The following is a 22,699-nucleotide window of genomic DNA, read 5'->3' on the forward strand; positions in this document are numbered from 1 at the left end:
GGGTGTGTGGCTCTGTAGGTACGGTCGAATATGTTTTCCGAGTAAGAATTCACTTCATTTAGTCCAATCTTTCAATAATAGTGTCTTGGATCTCGTCAGCTTCATATACATCCTTTTCAAGTTCCTCTGGCTCTACTATGAGCACTGAAATTTTCTCGTCCAGCTCTCGAAGTATATCTCTCTTCCGAGTAAGTTTCTCAAGGGATGTGCTCAAGGTAGCACGTTGTGAGTCGTTCAGTGGTTCGCTGGACTCTGTTATTTCGTCTACACTGTGGTAGAGCTTCATTAAGTGAGAGCGGTATGCTCTGCGAGACGCCTGTAAGTGCTTCAGTTCCGGGCCTCCATTGTTTCCGGAGTCGACAGTAACTGTGGTAAAGAGAATACAACAACTACAAGTTTCTCAGAGTAAATTTGCTTGCCTTCTGGGGTACCGTTCTCACTCCAAATGCCATGGTACCACAGCTTTTTCATAACGGGTTACAAAGGTAGGCGTAGCTAGCCGTAAGGCGAAGCGAATCCTGGTCACAGCACCAATTAATGTGTGATAGTAACGAAGCGGTAAGCCAAAGAGCTCTCGTAATACTAGACTCAAAGCAGAGAGCGTTTCTCTTTAGCTACAACTTATAAGTTACATAACAACCAACAGTACAACATGGTTACAACCAATCATATTACTGCACGCGACCTGCACGTGACTGTTCATAATTACGTAATAGTACAGTATTAACTGGTCGTCGGTCAATTCTCGTCAATCACTCCTGGGTAGGGGAGTGTTAATTGACCTGAACCACGAACTAAAGAGGTGACAACAACTGAGCAGGCGCTTATAATTTCCAATCAATAAGCACCGTGTGGAGAAATAGGGTCTGGCTACGTGAGACTTTCTTGTGTACAGGTTGTGTCGATCTTCATGTACATCAGGAGGTATATGGAATTGGGACTGAACCGTAAAATGTTATCCACTCAAATACAGCCAAGCTGTAAATAGGCGCAGCCTTCAAAAACCTGGGTCAAGAGTTGGGGCGAAGAAGATTACTAATGCGGCCTTTAAAACCCTATCATTACCACCACTTCTTGGCTGCTACCTTTGATTTCACAACTTTTCACCTAGAGAAAAGGCTGCACCTTTTTTATAGTTTAGCTGTTTTGTTTTTTTTGTTTTTTTTTTGTTCTTTTTTTGTTTCACTTCTTTTGGAGGATTGGCTTTTACTACCATACAGACAAATTGATGATTGTTATTACAATCTAGCAGTTATTATTAAGGGTTAGGTGTTGTGGAGGTCCATGATTTGAACCCTGGACAACTTTGTTTTTGCTCCTCGCTGACTGTATATTAAGAGTACCTCAGCTCCATGATCCTACAATTGTTGGTTACTGCTCTGTAACTCGGCAGCTGTTACTCCAATTTCTTTCAAACATACAGTACAGTGTAGTAGGGATCATGAAGGTTTTTCTGGTCTAATAATCATCCCAAAACCTTCCCTCCATGTCATCTTGAATTATTGGTTAGTATAATCAAACCCATAAATGCCTGCAGAGTGATCCCAAACTCTTCCAACAAATTTTGTGGATCTTTAAAATATATATTGAACTGAATTTTCTGTTGACTGTCTGACTGATGCCCCCAACCAAGTATATATCCTTTGTCCTTAATTGTGTCCCATCTCCACTATTGTGTAGTTGTTGATTTGTGATAACACGTAATGGCTTCAGCTGAGCTTGAGAGATGTCTGTAATTTCTGTAGTAACTAAACTGATTACAGAGACACTTCTCATGTTGTTCTTTACTTGTAATACTGTATAACGGCAGAACATGTCTGAAAATGATGCAGAATGACCACTCCACTTCTCAGTACCGTATGATACAAAATTTTGGCAGGAGAAAATTTTTTGCAAATTTGGCAAAATGATTTCAATTCACCAAAATATTCTAAATAGACAGAACGCAGTATGACACAAACATTCGCCAAAATATTATCTGCCAAATTCACCATGAATTAAGTTTGTCCCATAAACTTTTGTTACAAGGAATGTTTCACCGTTTTGTGTATTTGATATTGTCCTTAACATACAACACTTTTAGTTACTGTTATTGTACACATTTCTTGTAGTGGAACTATCAAATAGTTGTCATATGAGATCATGTTTATATTGTGGTCCATTAGTGGAAATTGTGGTTACCTTAGTGTACACAAGAAATGTTTGATTTACCTACTAACTGATTAGGTGATTGCATCATACCATCAATATGTAAACAATTGAGCAAACATCTTTTCAGGCGTTCAGTGTTTTGTATGGCCCCCCATTTTACGAACTCTATCCACCCAGTACGGCTCACCCCTACTGGAGGCCCCGCCATATGGCGTACACCACACTGGGCAAAGGCTTCCTTCCTTCCTCGGTCACTGGGAAGTCAATCTATAAGTTGTCAAACGAGCAAACCCGTGATCTTATTAGTTAGGCAACAAAACCATTTTATTACACACATTGTTATTATTGAAAGAACTGAATCTGATAAAAGAATTTCTACCAATTTTAAGCACCATATTTGGTTGTGCAATTACGTGTAGCAGTACATCAGGGCTATAACACAAGTGGTGATGTTGTCTGGTCACTAACATCATTTGGTGGACTATGAATATTGTTAGCTTGACATGCTCTGAATTAAAGAGTTGTGATCATTAAAAATGGTTGACATTAGTAGCCATTTCTTGCACACCGTGTTTTATTTCTGCATGTCAAGTCCGAGATCTGCTCCCAGTTGCACCTCAAGCCCGTCTCTGTCACAAACACTCTTAACAGCTAGTTTTAATTACTTAGCAATCAAATTCAAACAATATGGACTTCAAAAACATAGCCTAATAGTATTACTAAGTTCAGCATAAGAAGTGTCAAAGCTACAACGTGGTGGATCACATGTCACTGCTCTTCTTCAGATCACGTGCCTTACAGCACTCTTTCACAGTCCAGTTGATATATATCACTTGTTTGTGTAATTATTAACTCCCAAAATTATCCATAAGCTGGTTATGGGACTGAAGTTTTACTGTAGGAAGAAGGGAAAATAATATTTTTAATATCAACTATTAAATTGTTATAATAGAATATCATCATACACCAAAAGGACAACTTCCTTGTAACATAGCTGAATCCTCTGCTGAACTCTGTACACAACACAGGGTCTTCGGGTTACTAAATTCCATAGAACCCTGTGCCTTAAAGTCTAAGACCTTCTTCATGTTTATTATACACACTAACACTGACAACACATCACCACCTGGAAATTAATCTTAAGAGATGTAGTAACTGTTTCTTTCTACTAATTAATGCTACATTTAGCAGCTGTCAAGAGTGTTAAGGTACAACAACTACATAAAGGGTCTAAATAAGTTATGACTACAGACCACAGGGGTCTACATAATATAGTAACCCAATCGTCCTGTATTGTGTCACCTCAGTGAATATGTAGCTGACTGCTGTAATACTACTCGTCAATGTATGACATGTTCACAAAAGATTTTCTTGTTGTAGTGACTGGTCAACCGAGCACTTAATTTAATTTTGTCTTGTAATTATTGTTGCTATTGTTTTTGTTTTTTTACATGTACACACACCTTGCCGTGCCCACAAGATCTCATTTGCTTGATCTTACTGTGGTCACATGAGACCGAGAACTAATAATGTATTGTATGTATCATCTTATTACTAATGATGGTTCTCTCTCTGGTGACTATACTATTACAGTATTATCTCAATCATACAGTTACAAGTACAGTGAAACCTGTCTATTCCGGTCATCATAGTTCATTGAGGAGGTGGCTGCATTATACAGGTCACTTTGTACACAGTTGGCACATGTTGGGATTTTTATAATGGCCAGTTTAGACAGGTGACCTCTTTATGCAGTGACCTGATTAGACAGGTTTCACTGTGATTTTTTCATTACAACTCGATGGTTGTAAATCTGATATCCGTTTTATTAGCATACCTTAATCATATGATCGTCACATATTGTTGCTTTTTACACTTCATCTTCATGGTGTTTAGCTCGATTTCTTCCAAACCACAAAAGGTTTGAGGTTTGATAGTTAACCTACTACCTACATAGCAATTTTCATTAACAGTTTTACCCTGTACACCTGACAAAATATTAGTGTTGATTGGTTGGTAATAACTCCACAACTGTTTATCTTGTAACTTGTTACCAAGATTGACCTTTAAGTGTGCGAAAGGAAAGAGAGAGAAAAATGAAAGAAATTAAAATGATCTGTGAAGGTTTTTGTAACTCTTGAATGCCTGTGGCAATTATACTCAAACTTGGTACATGGACTATTGAAGGTGAAGAGCATTTCCACAGCAAAAATTGTCTCATTTCATAAAGGCAGCACGGACGAAAATTGTGTCCTATCAACAACCACTGGTGTGGCATGCTGGCTTCCACATGACACACTACCGTGTGTCTTACAACACACACACACCACTCTCTTCCAAATAAAGCCCTGTTACATTGTCACACCTACCCAGTGAAATATTGTGTGCTATGAGTTAGTGCTGGCAAATTGTCCTAGGACAGGATTAGTACCATAAAGGAGTACATGTATGTCTCACAGGTGAAGTGTGGGCAGATCCCCATCAATACAGCTGGGTAGACTACTTCACCAGTTAACACCAGGTCCCCGTTAATACAGCTGGGTAGACTACTTCACCAGTTAACACCAGGTCCCTGTTAATACAGCTGGGTAGACTACGTACTTCACCAGTTAACACCAGGTCCCCGTTAATACAGCTGGGTAGACTACGTACTTCACCAGTTAACACCAGGTTCCCATTAATACAGCTGGGTAGACTACTTCACCAGTTAACACCAGGTCACCATTAATACAGCTGGGTAGACTACTTCACCAGTTAACATCAGGTCACTATTAATACAACTGGGCAGGTCCCTATACAGCTGGGTAGACTACTTCCCCAGTTCATATTAATACAGCTGCATAGACTGCTAATCCCTTAGAGTAGTTCATCCACCTGAGTTAAGTGTTGTTTAGGGGCCCAGGAATAGATGGACACAGTTTAGTGGATAATATGAAACTGATAGGTTAACAGCATGAGGAGTTATGATTAGTCAAACATGGGATTTTGGAAGACTATGAGACCGCTTTTTGTAGATCCGATCACATTTTTTGCTTTGCTTAGCTCACTACTGTAATAGAACATACACTTGTACAAAATACTCTAATAGAACAGTCAGATTTTACTGTTGACAATCAAGGATGTACCAAACTACTTATAACATGTATTAGTCTATTGTACACCTAATGTACATGTAAAGTCACTGTGTGATTGCTCTTCTATAGACCTGCTATTTCTGGAAGTCATTGAGGCAATATTTAAGGTGAGACACAGTTATCCTCATACAGCTAACACTCACCATACACACACAGAGACTGCTATAATAATTGTAACACTACTCCAAGACCCCCTGATCCAATGTGTTTACATGGAGGACACCATAGAATGCATCAAGAATGAGATACCAGTGAAGGTCATGGATAATGTACAGGACATTGTTGAGGCTGTACTGACACGCAACACCAATGCGAGATAACACTACAAAGATGAGTATCCCAGAGTTGATGTCAGTGGGATCAGCAGCAAGTCTCTACACCAACAGGACCAAGACCTAATCGAACACGTCACTGAGTGTAAAGGGTCAATAGCTAAACTAGTCACTGGTATCTATGACACAGGAGCAAATCACAAGGTAGTGTCACCACATCCTAGACTGGCCTCATCTCATCCCCTCACAGGTTGGAGTTGTGTAAGAGCCTCCAGTGACCTCCACTAAACAACCAGTATACACAGAGACTATACTACAGGATGACATGTTACACACACCATCACTAATTTCACAACTCTTCATTCCCGTGGGTGCCCCTACACATATATAGATATAGTATACCACAATCGGTTCCATAGATAGTAGAGGGTGTATTAGTGTCCTCTACTATCTGAGGAACCATTTCTCATGATCCTAGTAGTCCAAAGGTGAGGCTATGGTTTGGGTTCAGCCATATTCATTCAGGGTTCCTGCATGGTACAGTGGTTAGGGCTCTAGTGTATTATGAAAAGTCACAACAGGCATTGTGAAATTAGTGCTACCCCCATATATGGTCTTGTCAATTGTTTATTTCATTTTATTGAATGTAGTATTTAAGTTGATTACATCATCATGTTGGGGCTTCCCCATTAACTAATATAGGAACTATTCTATTTTGTTCTGTGAAGTCCTACATTCACCTCGTATAGGAATGCCCTCTGAAATGTGGACAAGTTTGATAATCGTGACTACAGTCACATACCCTCTACAGTAGTGTGAAGATGAGGTGTTAGTGTTTCATCCTGTTGGGCATGCCCATGTGGTACACACATCTTAGATCATGAGGTTGTAATATGAAATTGTTGTAGGACATACCTCTCGTTTATCGGTGAATATGTGGCTTCTATACAATTGAGATCAACTTCCAAAATAGTAAAACACTCTAATAGAACGTTCACCTAATGGTCGGTCTTCATCACTTCAATAAGTAGTTACATTGAATGGAATTTTTCTCCTGCACGCATCTCCATTAGGTGGTGATTAAATCTCGGATAAGCTACGTGATGTCTATGAAGGAGCCTTGTGGCGGTAAATAACACAACACATGCCCTCAGGCAAAGTATGGTGAATAGCCAAGTTTGGAGTGAACTTGAAGTACAGCAACTCCTCGAATCGTGTTAAACAAATTAAGCGCAAGTAGCGCTTACTCTAAAAGGCGGGATAGTTTCCAGCTGCTTATTCGTTGCTAGGAAATGAAAGTTGAGAGCAAGTTGAAGTTGTTAGAGTAGCTCGTTGTAGTGTGGCTATAGTCAGTAACAAGGCTTAATATTTGAACTAAAACTAAGTTAGTAAAGCTTTTACAAACCTTTTGGAACTATCATTTAATAGTATGGGCTGCTTTTCTGGCTCTAAATTTGGCAGCTGTAGACATAGGCTCTGGTGGGACAGCTATAGTGCTAAAAATAGAATACAAAGCTTTTGCTGCTTTTGCTAAATAAAAGGCCATAAACTGAGTCTATTTTTGTATGAATTTTGTGAACTTTTATCCAAAGAGCCTGTTACTGACTAGCTAGCTAGAAGTTGACTTATAGACTAGGTCTATTAGCTTGTCCCCGGCATAGCTGGTGGTGTGTTACTAGTTGAATACACAACAACTAGTTTGTTATCTAGTTAGTTAGTGTAGCTTAATAGTTAGTTAGTTTAGTGACCTGTTAACTAGTTAGTGTATTAGGTAGGATATTATGTTGTTGGTTGGTCTTGTTGTTAACCTGCAGCTGGAGCAGCCATAAAGTGAGTGATAAATTGTGTTGTGTAAACTCAGAGGTGGAGAGCATTAGAGCAAAACTGTTTTAGGGGGTTTAGAATAATTTGTTAGTATATTCTCGCATACTATAAATATACGGACTTCCTGCATAGTGAAACTTTAAAACTAACAAAATGCTAAATTGTAGGATTTTCTTGTAAATTCGTAATATCCGGAGTTACTACATGAAAGTGATGCTAGTAAGTATTAAAATGGCTGACCTCCTAACTGTAGCTAACTGACCAGTTTAGCTATGGCCGGAGTTGGTGTAGTGTTGCTAAACTGCAGCAGCCGGCTCCATTCTGCTCTACTCCATCTCTGAGCAACTGTCATGAGGGAAGCTAGCCTGGTTGAGGTGGTTAACATATTCTAACAAGTCCACACATTCCCATTTCTGCCCACATCCTTTAATGGAAGTGACACAAAATTTTCATTATGGCTATTTCCACCTCATGGATTTGTAAATCTGCAAAATTTTCATTATTGTATTAGTGAGTTTGTTGAAGTGTCTTGCTCGAGGTTTTCAGCCATAATGAATAATAACCGCTCGCCATCATCATTTTAGGAAATGTTTGAAATGACAATCAACTTGGTTTGGTGTTAAATAAAACAATTCTTATCAACTTTTACAATAAAATAACAACACGTGTGTGGCGGGATAATAGTTGTAAAATAGTACAACAACATAAACTAAACTGAACTACTAAAAGTGTTACCAGTAAACTGTTAGCTTCTCTTGTATTCCTTGACTTCTTCTCTTTGTGTTGATTTCTTGTTCTATTGATCTAATCCTGTCCTCAATTGCTGGAGGGTAACTGGGAACAACTAGCACTTGTATTGTATTATTGCCCCTCAGGGCTTGTAGTATCCTTGTTATGGCTTCCCCACTAATGGGGTTGACACTCATCCACAGCTCCACTAGTGACTTGTTGGTAGCTAATGATGTAGCAATGTCCTCAGCCACATCAGTAATGGCGTTGTTGTTAATGTTGAGCTCCTTCAACTTGTTAGTATCCTTCACTGCAGTGAATAGTGTTCTTGCTGCAATGGAGGATAATGAGGTATTGGACATGTACAGTTGTGTTAGCATAGAGGAGGGATGGGTCAACATGGTGTAGAGCTCTTCACTCTCCCCAATTGTGTGGTTATAACTAATCCACAACTCTTCTACTTTGCAGCTGAGGACAATGTCACTGATGAAGGAGGAGGATGAGCTGGTGAGGCCATTACTGTCCAACCTCAACTTGTTGATGATGACGTCACAGTTCTTGAGGTACTTGTGGATGGTGTGAAGGCCGCGATCTTGGATATAGCAGCTGATCAAGTAGAGGTCCATCCACTGCTTGTGGGAAGAGGAGGTGAGGAAGAGTGACACACACTCGAGATCAGTAGCTGATAGGCTAGTGCAGCTAAGATCGATTTCTTTGTTATTGAAGATTTCTGCCTCTTCGATGGATTTACACATCCTGTCATCTCCAGCCTCCTTGAAGCATCGATACAGGCGAAGACATTTTAACTGATTGTTAAGGAATTCACTGGAAATGGCGATCTTATCGTCTCCACCAGACAGGAATTGTTTAAAAGAAGATCGTTGTCCTTTCGTGAGTGTGACGTAAATGAAGAACATGTTCGCGTGAAGATCGCTCCAGAATTGCTCGCGAAGAAGACGAAACTCTTCGTCTTGTCGAAGGTCAGTTATAATATAGTTAGCCGCTAGGTATTCCTGAATAGTGAGGTGGAGGAAGTTAAATGTCGTTGTTTTCCCTGTAAGGCTAAAATGTTGTACAGCTTGTAATAGCCCAAAGCCATTAGTCCCCCCAGGGGTAGCTACCATGTCTGGACAAGCTGCTCGAATGTGTTCAGACGTAAATACCAGTTTGTTATTATTAAGGGCCTCGAGTGAGAGCTTGGCTAGTTGATTAACTATCTTCTTGTAGGGCTCCGGCAGGGTTGTGAGATCAGTGATGGTGTCGGGTAGAGGATGACCAGACTTGACAAGATGTCGACGGATGGTTTGAAAGATAAAGTGATGATGTAATTCAGTGGAATTATTGGGAAGGGGAATTCCCAGTTGGTAGAGGAATAAGAGGATGGTCATATTCAATGGAGCAAAACAAATATTACTGATAGTTGGGTGATGGTGAAGATACTGGGTGAGCTCTTTGATTTGGTGGGGGTTTCCCTTAACTGACTGTTCAATGTAGTGTTGTCGTTCCTGTTCAGTGAAGCCCAAGATGTCTACCCTGACAACTGCTAGTTTCCTAAGACTCACCGAGGCATGTGGACGAGATGACACTACTATACCACAAAGAGGTAGAGTTGTTCGATTAAGAATATCTGTGATTAAATGGTTCTTTTTAAGGTTTTCTGGTAATTCGTCATAGCCATCAAGAAGAAGAGTGATATCTTTGCCACCATTTGCAAGAAGGTAATCACTGCATGCTATTGAAATTTCGTCAGCTCTTTTATCTGTGTACCCTTTGCAGAATATTTTAAGAAGATCACTGATTGATGTAATACTCCAAATGTTGGGATCACGCAGACAAACCAGTAACACTATTTTAAACATAGATAGTAATAGTTTCTTTCCCCATTGACATGCAATGTGTTTTAATAAAAAAGATTTGCCTATACCAGGTGCACCTTCGATTAGTACAAATCTTTTCCCAACACTCTCCTCCAATGGGGTTAGGATTTCTGCAACTTGTTTAGTTACAGTGCTGGTATTGAGGACATGTTGTAATGTCTCGTGGGTGTCTAGCTTACGACGTTTGGGAGCTAACTGACCACTAGCTATTGAGTCAATGTCACCTGTTTGGGTTAGCTTGGCCATTTCCTTATCTTGTTCTTTAGTACGCTGCTCTTGATGCTGGATGAGAACTAGTGGTGTATAATCCTTCGGTTGATCTGGTGGCCATGTGTCTTCATCAACACTGTCTTGTACATGTGAATTAATCATGGCCACCCTCTGGGATAGGATGGAGACTTCTACAGGATAAACAGCAGCTAATGTGGAGTACACTACAGTACACTTCACCTTTGACTGGATCAGTGATAGTCAACTTGTCTGTGTTGAGTTTGGGTTCCACTTGACCTAACCAAACAAAACATGTCATAACTAGCTACTAGCAATAGTTACTAACTAGGTATAATGTTGAGCATAATAGGTGCCTGAAAAGCATTGAGCATAATAGGGAGAACACTTGTCATGCTATAAATCCTTACTTGTCAAAACACAAATCCTAGATATACAGTGGACCTTCGGTTATCTGAATACCTTTGTTCTCAAGAAATGATAAGGGTGTTGGATAACTGAAGCCCATACATTAATACAAAACTCTGTTGAAATACTCTAATAGAACATACACCTGTACTCAAAATACTCTAATAGAGCAGTCATTTCTGGTTTCAGATAAACAAGGGTTGAATAAATGAGGGTGCACTGTATTTTAATAGAACAGTCAGAAACTCTAATAGAACATTCAGGGAGCTAACTGTTTATTAGAGTATGTTGATCTTTTCCTTTGATATGCATTTTGACAAGCAGACAGGCATAGCAACTGGGGGTTGCAGGGGCTAGAGCTCCATCCACTCTTATTTTTAAAAGGGCTTATTTTTGATATACCCTAGTAGAGTGGTCAAATACTCTAATAGAGCAGTCATATAGTCTAATAGAGCAGTCATATACTGTAATGGAGCAGTCAAATACTCTAATAGAGCAGTCATATAATCTAATAGGGCACTAATAGCACAGTAAAATACTCTAATAGAGCAGTCATATAGTCTAATAGAGCAGTCATATACTCTAATAGAGCAGTCAAATACACTATAGGCAGTTAAATGCTCTAATAGAGCAGTCAAATGCTCTAATAGAGCAGTCAAATGCTCTAATAGAGCAGTCATATAGTCTAATAGAGCAGTCATATATTCTATAGTCAAATACTCTAATAGAGTAGTCATATAGTATGTTAATTTTATTTATTTATTAAGGCTTTACAGCACTAGTGTTGAAGGTCTGTAGAACACCTAGTCCTACAGCCTGTTTAAAGAAGTTACATAAGTGTGTTTGAAAGGTGGAGAAAGGAGAAAAAATCCATGAGTGGGCCTGAGTAGCCTCGAATCTGCAGCCATCCAATTAGCGCTCGAACGCTTACAGGAGTCTGCCAGGCAGTCAAGATATTTTCTCCTTCTCATATCCATAGGAACTCTAGAGAGTGACTTATTATCTCAAAGTATCCCTTGTGGAACCAAATGGACATTAGTTTATTTATTTAGTCTAATAGAGCAGTCAAATACTCTAATAGAGCAGTCAAATACTCTAATAGAGCAGTCAAATACTCTAATAGAGCAGTCAAATACTCTAATAGAGCAGTCAAATACTCTAATAGAGCAGTCATGTATTAAAGCAAAGTTAAGCCAAAAATAATTGTTACAAAATTTAACCTCAAAAGGCAAAAAAAATTCACCCCAGACCCCCTAGAAAGTGTGTGTTCCACATATAGTGAGATTTACACATTGTACAAATTGTATCAACCAGATCACCACCCTTACCACCCCTCACTTTAAATTTTGTGCCTAGCATCTGCAAAGGATTTATAGTCTCTACTTCAGCCACTTATTATTATTTACCCATAAAGTACACATTTGTTAACAAAACAACTGACAGATAATGTTGAACATGATAACTGTTCAAAAGCATAATAGGTTAATCCCTAATTGTAACAACGCACAATACATGATAATTACCTCTAACTGCACCACCAGACACTGCAGGTGACTCAATGGCAGTAAACAATTTCTCCCATGAAGCAGTCATGTCCACCCTCAACCACTCTGAGAACATTTCATTACAACAGTCCTTGGCACTGTGTGGGTTGTCCTTTCGGATGGCCCTCAGTTTAGCATCAGACAGACCCAGTTCTACTCCTATCTCCCTCCAGTCTACAGCATATTGTGGTGTGACGTGTCGCTGGAGGTCTCTTTGTGTTGGAGTGGTGGACACTACATAGTAATGATTTTATTTCCCTACCTCCTCCTTCCCCCAAATTGTAATTATACTCATTAATTATACTCATTAATATACAATTATGACTATATATTAGTAATTATAATGAACACTAGCATAAAATTCACGCTTTTAAAATTAGCAGTTTAAATTTTCGCGCGACATTGACCGCACCTACCTTTATTACTACATTTAAACTGTTCTAGTCCTTGACCAACAGTACTGGTAGCCATCAAAATATACACACAATAGTAGTTGAAGTAGTCCTGGGTGTGTGTAGTTATACTTGAAGAGGCCGCGCTGTAATAGGTATTATAAAGGGCGTATTACACGAGACGGTTCTGTATGGCTCACCAGTTGCCTATTCACTTGTCAGTCAAACTCCTACGCTCTTTATCGTGTAATCGTCTACTCGATCGGAACCACTACAGGAATTTGATCCCTTTTCGCAGCCAGTTTAATATGGGACTTCCGGTAGTGATTTACATAGTGGGGGCGTGGCTGGTCCACTAATTAATTATAATATATTCCTCTGAATGACAAAGCAGATTAATTGGTTAATATTTAATATTGCTGAGTGGGGGCTGATACTAGACACATACTGGTACAACGAGTTAGCTACCATCATGGCTACTGCTCACGTGTTTACCACAAAACCCTCTTCAATAATGTACTGACAATTACATCAAATACAATGTGTATATTATCCAGTTGTTGTCTCCTCATTAGTTACATCACATGTGTCAGAGGGGTTTTCCCTAATGTCTTTCCAGGCTACAATGGTGTGAATACCAGTTACAGGTGAGTTAGTGATGGAGTGTGAGAAGTGTTCCATCCTTGAACAATGCCATATTGTACTCGAGATGAGCACACAGCCTCCTTGTTGTTCAGCTGGACACACAACTTGTAACACCTGTTGAACTTGTCTACTGCTTGTTTGTAGTCACCCTAAATGATAGCAGTAGCTACTATTACATAACATCTACAAGTTCCTCTAGCTAACCAAACAATTGCTCATTTGTCCAATAGCTCTACAAGCTTTAGCAAGTTGATCCTGTAGACCAGCCTTCTCACTAACTTCAACATACTGGTCAAGGTAGATCAACTCACCCAAACTACAATGACACATTAACATCACATCATTCAATTGATCATCACCTCTCATAAGATCTTGTTAATGCCTCACAAGCCAACCCAACACCTTCATCATTCCCAAAGTGTTTACACCTCTCCAAATACAACCTGTGATACTAAAGGGACCACACTATTACCAAATATGGTCTACACTACACTCACTTGTATGGACTTGTGTTGCTAGCCAAATTTAGACTACCGAATGACGTCCACATCTAGCACACAGTTCGTCATAGTTACCCCCATGTAGTAGACACACCACAATCACAGTCATGTGATCTGGTAACAAATAGTTTCTAGATAACATTTGTATATAGCTAACTAATCACACAGGCCTGTGACCTGTTGTGTTTGAGTCTAAGTAATTTTTTTGATGAGTTACAACACAACAACATGTACAGATGGAGATAGTATTTGTATATGAATTACACTTGTTGTCATGTAACTTAATTTACATTATAAACTGTAGTACTGTAACAGTACATCATCATGTAGGTTATATCTCAATGTCAGAATTTGAGAGTTGTTGTCAACTACTGGAGCAGGTGACTGGGACACATTTCCCTCCAGAAACTGTCAAAAACATGGCGGTTGCCATGGATATCAACCATGATGGACTAATTTGTTTTAATGAATTCCTTGAATCATTTCGACTCTGTGACACATGATCAACTGATCACAATAATTATTATTTATCAGAAATGTGAAAACATTATAAATACACTATTATTATTTACATTATAAAATAAAATCATTGAAATGATAAAGGATTTACCTATCGCTAACTGACGGACAATGGAAGGTCATCGTCCATAGTTACACTCTCAATGTACTTTCTAAGTTTTTTATGTGTTTGTATTGACATGGTAGCAATAGTTTGGTCGATAAGGTACTGTGGTAACCAACCCTAACAACACACATGTTAACATCACCATGGCAACAAGTTAGGTAGTCACACACCTTCAGGTCAGTATCACACAACCAAACAAACAGAGTGTTCTTATCGTCAACTGAAACTAACTTGTATCCTCCAGGACCATTCTCTCCTCTGTCAGTGTACAACCAGTATGGCATTATAGAACATGACAAATTAATTTTATGTTTCACAATGTGGCAGGTCAAGTAATTTGACAAATTAGATCACATGATCCCTTATAAGACTACTAAGATAGTTATACACTCCTGTATATTGTACTAGCAAATAGTGTAGTAACAATGGAACTATGGGATATGGAGAAGTTTATTTCAGAGGAGGATTAGCTCCTATACTTGTATCAAGATACTCTAATAGAACAGTCATATAATCCAATAGAGGGTACACACACTGTATTATTCATACCAAGAGCATTAATTAAACCTTTGGCCCCTCGTTAATAAATAAAAGTGTTCCGTTAAATGCGAAAGCCACTATATTGGCTCTTGTTACACACATGCATGCGTTCAAACATATATCTCGTAAAAGAAACATCCTATGAATATACGGTTTGGATCACGCTACTCTGCAGTTAACGGATATAATCCTAAGCTTTATCCGAACATTGTATCACAATTGAGCATGATGTAAGGTGAATTTGTGTTTGAAAGAATTTTCGGCTGTTTTTAAGACAATAGTTGCGACGATACTACCTGTCACAAAGGAGAGACGGAATAAATAAGGTTAGTAAAAGTTATATGATGTAGATCTATCCTTCGTGAGCAGTTTAACACAAACCACGAAGGAATAGGTGGTCCCTACATGGAGTAACAGGAGTCAAAGTTTGTATGTCAAAATGTGTATTTTTCATGAAATAACTTTCATTTTTAAGAACCATATAGTGGCTTTAGGGGCCAAAGGGTTAAAGTGTACGGCACCAAACACCTCAAATTCTTGACAATGAACAACCATCATGAATCTCATATAAAACAAGTACACGAAAAAATTTGGAATTTTCAACTAGAGTAGGGACCATAGCACATCGATAAAAAGTACTGAAACAAGTTGGAGTAGTCCATGATATTAAATCACAGTAAAACAATAAGAAGTGTTATATCCCTACTGTGCTCAAGATACCATAACGGAAATGCACAGTAGGGATATAACACTTCTTATTGTTTTACTGTGATTTAATATCATGGACTACTCCAACTTGTTTCAGTACTTTTTATCGATGTGCTGTGGTCCCTACTCTAGTTGAAAATTCCAAATTTTTTCGTGTACTTGTTTGTTAACTTTTTTGTAAATAATTTTATTATGACTGGTGAACCCATGCATACCGCATCTGAAATGACGCCGCGCGCCCCAGCTATATCAATTATCGTCTGAAAAGTGAAGTATCCATTATGCTTCGCTGTCGGCTATGTTCAACCCGTTACACAGCGATATGAACCAAGAACTGCTTGAAAAGTGCCTTTGCAATCAAAATAGCCACTATGAAAAATACGGACGATTTCCGTTTCGAAGGGAAGCCATCACGTGCTCGCGCCAAATCGACACCTTTCCCTGTCAGCAAAGATGAATGGGACACAAAGGAGGACACTGGTAAGTCCATGAAGAATGCATTGTACGTACTGCGGTATGCCAAAAGACACCGGTCGGGCCGAAGCGACGTCGAACAGTGAAAAAATCAAGCCCGTAGCCTTACCCGTTATCGAGTTACGCTTGTCTGATGGCATCAGTCAGTCAGTTACTTACTTACTCAGTCAGTAGAAAATTCCGTCAAATAAAAAAAATTTAAAATTCTGTAGCAACTTGTTGAAAGCGTTTCGGGTCGATCTGAAAGCTTGTTTGGGCTTAGTTTTACCTCACCAATACTGCCTCATCGTCGTCAGGGAAAACTGAGGCTGGTTTTTGGGTGATTTTATTTCGTGGGCCACGCCTACTGCTTTGTGGTCCCTACTATACAGATACTATCGTACTGTATGATTACTTTGACTTGGGTACAATAACTCACCACTAGAGCTAGACAGAGTTTCTCACTCAACATACACTACTTTTCAGGTAGAGGAATTTGTTGCTAGCACTCATGACTGGTCTATTATCATGTAATGAAGTAATTCACTAAGCTACAACAATGTTGTGATGTGTTAAAGAAACACGTGTTCATTAGAACATTTTAGGTCTTTACCAGGTGAACAGTTTAGTAGAGGTTAGCCTGTGTGCTGTAACATGTGTATATAACAACTGAAAAACAACATAACAGGCCTTGTATGCTACCAGGAATGGTATATCTTCGCGAGCTGAAAGGAGGCATATCCCCTTGTACATGAACAAAACTTAATGGCAGCCATGAGGCTTTGTGTAAAAGAAAACACAATAGACAAACCATAAAACAGTTAAGAAGATACTTCTTCATGTAATTTGTGGTTTAAAGTGGTTTGCTCAAGTTACACTTCTTTAGCAATGTTTTGTAACAATACATGCAGTACATTAAAATTAAACGTATTTAGTATTTCACCAATTATTTTGTAATTTATCAATTATGTTGCTATGCATGGCGAGAAACAAATTAACAGCATGTAGTGTGTTAAGAGTTAATAAATTCAAGGGATGGTATTTACTGGGCGCCTGGTTTTTAGAAGTAGAAATCAACTTGTTTGTTTTCTCAGAATTATCTCTAGTGTCCAAGGAATGGATCACCAAAATTTCAGCTTGTGGTGAGTAATTTTGTGCTAGACAGTTAGTCTGGTTGTTGAAGGGTTGGACCTTGAAGTAATTGGTATAGAAGAAAATTTGGTATCAAAAGAAGCAGAATTCTTTGTAGAATGACATATCCAAAGTCCACCAATAACAACTTTGGGGAAATCTTTTTATTCCTTATTAAATTTTTTACCGCCAACATTTTCAAGGATCATGTTATTTTGTACAATTCACAAACTGTAAAACAAATTACCATAAAACTATATATATATAATATTGTTTGCTATTGTCTAAGGAATTTGATTATGCAGTTTTTGTTTACACAACGGTAACCAGTACTAACCACAAGAATCTTATAAAGCCATAACTAGTAAAAATCGGACTGTCAGCTTTGTGAGAACATTGTAACACTAGCAAACAGTGTACTAATGTTCCTTACAATACAATAAACACTGCCAGTCTTCTTATAATTGAAGCAAAATACGTTAAGGCTGGTTTTCAGGTTCTTTACAACTACGCATATGCAAACACACACATGGCCTAAAAGCCTCTTATGGAAAAGTTGCACTACAATTTCGTAACTTACCTCCTGCCTTTGCTTATCCTTCTCTTGTGTAGACTACATGGTTATCGTTTCAACATCTCTTTAGTATGCTAGAAACACACCACAGATGAACAGGCGATTACGTAATGTTACGCGGAATAGTGCGCGAAGGAATCATTTACCCATGTTCCCGTGCTTGTAGGGGCGTACAATTTTCAGGATAGGTGCATTTAACGTATGAAGAAAGTCACAGCATGTCGCGAGGTTTATAGCATCAGGCAGAACGATCAAGCCTGCAAACTATTTTTGATGATCTTGCTTGTATTATTTCAACTGTTTGAGTCACAATGGCTGATTAAATGTTACACATGGTGTTGGGATATTCAGTTGTTCAGCTTGACTTTGGATGTACATCAATGTGGAATATAATGTAGTTATCATCAAGATGGGTTCAAATCAATAATGGGCAGAAGGAGTACCTCAGATTTTCAAAAAGAACCGTGGCAGTTAGAAAAGGCTTTCTGTCTGCATAAAACCTGAACAATTTGTTTTAAGTATGGCTGAATGTCCATCCACAGTGCCAGAGAAGATTAGAGTATAGCTGTAATGGCATAGTGTATGGAGTTTGTAATTCATTGATTGTCAAAACAGCTATAGATAATTCCCATACCATGCAAGTTACCACTACCATCTAATGATGCCACATTGTGGTCAACATTATCTGCAACCCACTGACACTCTGCAAGCAAGTTATCAAGGCTTTCACTCTGAATAACAGATTGTGTGTATCTGTTTACCTCATCATAAACTGATGGAGTAATCTAGCTGTGACTGTTCATTTACAACCCAAACCCATCTCAACACCAATGCCAAATAGTGTAGTGGTTATAACAGATTTTGGTCTTGCAGACTGTATAATTGAATGACCAAATCACCAATGCTGTTCTGCTCAGGTTGTATAAGTAAGAGTCACCAGGAATGTTTGCAGATGGCATGGTAACCATTCCAATAACATTAGCATTAGCAATATCTTCATTAGTGGGGTATGATTTTGTATAATGTATTCTTTCCCTAATTTCAGCCCTTACGATTTTAGCTGCAGCACTAACTTACTAAGCGCTCTGCTTCCTCTTCTATGTTTTCTTTCTTTTCCAAATACCATTTGTCATTGATAGTATAACCTGCCATGTTTCTAAAGCACGAGACACACCCACACCCCTTAACCTCTGCAAAGAATATGCAGCCTTCATATTGTTCGTGTAATTTTTGTTTTAGCCATTTAGGAGTATAAGTGTCAGATCCTCCAGAAAATTCTCTCATCTTGTCATGCAATTCTGATAGTGTATAGAGCTTGGCATCAGCCTCTGATTCAAGCCACTGGTCCAACATGTGGAACCAATGCGGAACCAATGCAACATCCCTTTGTCCTCGGGCCTACCTGGAAACTTTCTATTGATTAAGTGTTTCCTTTATTTAGCAAAAATCGTGAATAACAATTTGCATGGCAGGGGCTTCCCTAAAGAGCGGTAGAGTGGCACAGCACCACTCTACTTTATTCAAAGTTCCTTTGATGTGGTAATAGGAATGTATATAATTAACAAATTGACTTTGATGTTGGTAGCAAATTGACAGTTTCACCGCTCTACTTTGTTTGGCTGGGGAAAGCTCTGCATGGTAATTTGCCTCTGCTGCAACTAAGTCAAAACAGCCATACAGACGTTTTTGAGCCTCAGATGCCCACGTATCACCCCTTTTGTCACAACACTCTAGTAGATTATCACGCATAGTAAGTGTTGTAACATTGTGTATTTTGTTTCTTTCTGGGTGGCGAGCATCACTTTAACTTTTTCCCCACATAGCATGCAGTTTTCTTCCAATTAAATGATATCAAGCTAGATATCAACCTTTTTGCTTGTGGAAGCTGATCCTCTTCAACACTGCTGCAACAAGTGACCCTTCTTTGGTTCGACTGCAGCTTTTATGTACTAAGACTTTTGCAATGGGAGTCTGACTGATACATTTAGTAAGGTGGGAATGAAGCATTCGATGTCCACATTCTTTACTGAAACTAATAAGGCTCATAATATAATATTACCCTTTTCTGTCACTGTGATAGCTTTATCACTTTAAAATTCTTGTTTGCATATGACACAACTGTCTACTTCAATTGTGCTAACTGCTCCTGAAGATCCCTCTTCGACTATGATAAAACTTGGTCTACAGACAAAATACACACAACTTCAAAGCAGCTACCAAATTTTAATGCAGTTAACTTGTTGATGATAATACAAAAATTAAAGATAAATTAATAATGATCATTACTACATGCGTAGATAGTTAATAGTCAACAGCTTACCTTACAATAAAAGCTTTATATCGCGAATTTCAGTGATCAAGCGCTAAGCTGGTGTAGCTCTCAGAAGTTAGAAGTACTTTAATAAGCTCAACTAAACTCAAACACTTAATACTGTACTCATACAAACAACAAATTATGCTCTGTATTTATACTACAAAAACTGAATTACTTTACTGCCTGATGGAAGACTTACAAAAACAAAAGACCTAATACAGCAATAGAGTCACTTTAACATTGTAAGGCTGCCTTATATCTATAATAATTAATCATACATCATTTCCTAATTACAAAACAAAACTCCACCATTGCTAGGTGTATACTAGTCTGGCATAGCCCAACCTGCATGCGGAGTACTCCAGCTATTCCAGACATACATAGGCCATTATTTAGCCACACACCTGGTAGCTACGTATCTTCTAAAATAATAATGGTGAAAGATGCTTATTGACATTTTGCATTAATGTTATACAAATTGTACACTTGGCATTTTTGATGAAACAAGTCAAGTATGGGTGTAAGTTCATGTTGAAAAACTGAAGTCAGGCTAATTAATATAAATGGTCATAAATTAAATTCCCCGAATGCCATTGAGGTGGATTTTGGATATGTTGTTGTCTGAAAAATTCCGCTTCTTTTGATACCAAAATTGCTTCTATACCAATTTCTTCAAGGTTTGACCCTTTTTTGATGTTTAACAGCCAGACTAAGTAGGAAGAGCAAGGAAATCAATTTGTACAGTGACTATATTAAAAATAAAATAAAATACGTTCTCATTACTCTACAACATTGAGATTAGCTTAAAATGTTCACCAAGGAGTGGCAGATCCATCAAGGTATAGTGTTAGTCCTGTAGTCACTTACACATATCATATGGTATGAAGGTAGTTTTACTGAATGACAATAATTTTGTTTACGTTTACTCCATCGTAAACAAACACACATAACACACATACTGTTCAGGCTACAGCAACAAAACAAACATTTTCAAACTCTCCATGAGCAGGTGAAAAAGATGGTGTATAGTTTTGAGTCTGGCTTCTCTGAATAATGGCTTGATTAAAATTTGCAAATTTTTTCTTCGTATAATTATAACATGTGTGATTTAACATTATTTTTTAAATGAACACATGCTTGTGTGAACTAGGTGAGTTTTTGCTGAGATAGTCACATATATGGTAATAAACACTGACCTAATTCTTCCACTCTTAGAAGGCATTGAGTCATGTGAGACAGCCTTCCCTACTGCGTAGTATGCTCCATTCTTGTACTCCCAGTAGCGTACAGTGACAAAATCCCTACATGATGACAATACTGTAGGTGACAACACACACTCAATGTTGAACACAACAACATGTCAAGTATACAAGGGATTACTGAAATATCATCGTTGATAATATAAAGGACAAATACAAGGAAAATTTAGGAACTTTTTAAGTTCAATTAGTTCAATTAGGGATCATTGTGAAATGTAGTGAAACAAGAGAGATTGACTATACCTGCAGATATACTAGTGGACCTACTTCAGTCTACACACATGACTGAATTAGGGATCAGATGTCCACTAGTATATCTTCAGGTGTAGGTGACCTCCCTTGTTTCACTACTTTTTTCTATGATCCCTAATCAAACCTAAAATTCCTAATTTTTCCTTATACCTGTCATACAGTACAGTATGATAATATTGTTTATTAGGAATCATGAAGGTTTAGTATAATGAATTCCTTCAAGTTGAAAGGGGGTGTGTCCATACACACACACACACACTAACAAAAATTAAGAGCAACTTTGAGGCTTTGCCAAGATAATTTGCGTAAGAAAATGTTATAGACAAAGTTAAGAAGATACTTCTGTACATTATTAGTGGGTTAAAGTGGCTTGTTCAAAGTACGCCTTCTTAGCAGTGCATAGCAACGTAATTACAGAACTACAAAATATTTCATCTATTACAAAATACAAATTACTATGATAATAATTCTTTATGTAGCAACAAAGAATAAATACACATTGTTAATTAATTCCAGTTAGTAAATGTTTGCTGCATAGTGACTGGTGTTTAGAAATAGCACAACATCAACTTGTTATATAACATAATTATGACTACTGAATCAGCACACACTGTATCAAAGGAAAGAATGTGATAGGCTTGTAAATTTTGTACCTGAACACATTGTCTCAACAATCAATTACTGAAGAGTGAAGTGGTCATTATGTTTTGTTATCGATCAAGTGGTTACGACATTTAGCATGACAGCAGCTAGTCAACACAGCCTCAGGGAAGCTGTATCATGCTATCATCCATCAACACCTTATGTTGTTGTCAGCAAAAATAACTGGAACACAAAGTTAGTCCATGATGTGTGTACTGTACATATTGTGATTGGCGAAAAGGTACGTCTCAGGACAAAGCAATGAAACAGTGAAGAAATCAAGCCCACAGCCTTATCCACTGTTGCTCCCACAACATACCATATCATACACCATACACCCACTATACAACTCTTTGGATTGTGCCACCACAGAAGGTTGGCTATAATAATTATTGACTCTTGCACAGCATACAATAAGAGACACTACAAAACTGATCAAACTTGAATTATATAGCTACATTGCAAAATCTGTATGTTTTGTGGAGTGGGGGCTAGCA

The 22,699-nt window shown here is 38.3% G+C and overlaps 2 protein-coding genes and 2 long non-coding RNA genes across 16 annotated transcripts in view; 2 read left to right on the plus strand and 2 right to left on the minus strand.

The window, feature by feature from the left end:
• The first annotated feature begins 2,096 nt into the window (after positions 1 to 2,096).
• Positions 2,097 to 6,219, plus strand: LOC136238928 (uncharacterized). Of its 2 annotated transcripts, XR_010693284.1 has the most exons (4): positions 2,097 to 4,672; positions 4,771 to 5,392; positions 5,442 to 5,761; positions 5,808 to 6,219. It is a non-coding gene; the product is annotated as an uncharacterized lncRNA (long non-coding RNA). The 2 variants fall into 2 exon arrangements; XR_010693282.1 differs by lacking the exon at positions 2,097 to 4,672 and having other exon boundaries at positions 4,709 to 5,392.
• Positions 6,220 to 6,851: 632 nt separating this feature from the next.
• LOC136238925 (uncharacterized) lies at positions 6,852 to 10,033 on the plus strand. 2 transcript variants are annotated; one of them, XR_010693278.1, is made up of 8 exons: positions 6,852 to 7,387; positions 8,579 to 8,617; positions 8,666 to 8,758; positions 8,837 to 9,090; positions 9,338 to 9,553; positions 9,605 to 9,713; positions 9,763 to 9,828; positions 9,887 to 10,033. It is a non-coding gene; the product is annotated as an uncharacterized lncRNA (long non-coding RNA). The 2 variants fall into 2 exon arrangements; XR_010693277.1 differs by having other exon boundaries at positions 8,579 to 8,758.
• Positions 7,988 to 12,902, minus strand: LOC136238909 (protein NLRC3-like). The gene is made up of 5 exons (XM_066029548.1): positions 12,760 to 12,902; positions 12,584 to 12,705; positions 12,147 to 12,401; positions 10,438 to 10,494; positions 7,988 to 10,388 (listed from the first exon to the last, which is right to left on the minus strand). Exons 2-5 carry the CDS (start codon positions 12,636 to 12,638, stop codon positions 8,113 to 8,115), a joined length of 2,643 nt encoding a protein of 880 aa, XP_065885620.1. The 5' UTR covers positions 12,639 to 12,705; positions 12,760 to 12,902; the 3' UTR covers positions 7,988 to 8,112.
• Positions 12,903 to 13,015: 113 nt separating this feature from the next.
• Positions 13,016 to 22,699, minus strand: part of LOC136238910 (stAR-related lipid transfer protein 3-like) — a 32,326-nt gene continuing 22,642 nt past the window's right edge. For 3 of the 11 annotated variants that reach the window (XR_010693260.1, XR_010693261.1, XR_010693262.1), the window contains 7 exons: positions 21,246 to 21,350; positions 14,500 to 14,587; positions 14,315 to 14,446; positions 13,702 to 13,818; positions 13,564 to 13,655; positions 13,409 to 13,520; positions 13,025 to 13,353 (listed from right to left, as the gene is read on the minus strand). Coding sequence is in view for 1 of the 11 variants with exons in the window: in XM_066029549.1 (XP_065885621.1) it covers positions 14,321 to 14,446; positions 14,500 to 14,587; positions 21,246 to 21,350 (319 nt within the window). In the remaining 10 variants the exon portion in view is untranslated. Of the gene's footprint in view, positions 13,354 to 13,408; positions 13,521 to 13,563; positions 13,656 to 13,701; positions 13,819 to 14,207; positions 14,447 to 14,499; positions 14,588 to 17,741; positions 20,946 to 21,245; positions 21,351 to 22,699 lie in introns of those variants that run through there. The other 8 variants (XR_010693254.1, XR_010693253.1, XR_010693255.1 and 5 more) reach the window with 6 other exon arrangements.

The sequence above is a fragment of the Dysidea avara genome, chromosome 11 (assembly GCF_963678975.1).
Source record: "Dysidea avara chromosome 11, odDysAvar1.4, whole genome shotgun sequence".
Lineage (NCBI taxonomy): Eukaryota > Metazoa > Porifera > Demospongiae > Dictyoceratida > Dysideidae > Dysidea > Dysidea avara.

Coding starts and splice junctions, on each gene's coding strand:
- LOC136238909 (XM_066029548.1), bottom strand. CDS start 12,638: ATGGCTACCAGTACTGTTGGTCAAGGACTAGAACAGTTTAAATGTAGT. Junction 12,402..12,583: donor GTTTAAATGTAGTAATAAAG/GTAGGTGCGGTC, acceptor ATTACTATGTAG/TGTCCACCACTCCAACACAA. Junction 10,389..10,437: donor TATCACTGATCCAGTCAAAG/GTGAAGTGTACT, acceptor TTTATCCTGTAG/AAGTCTCCATCCTATCCCAG.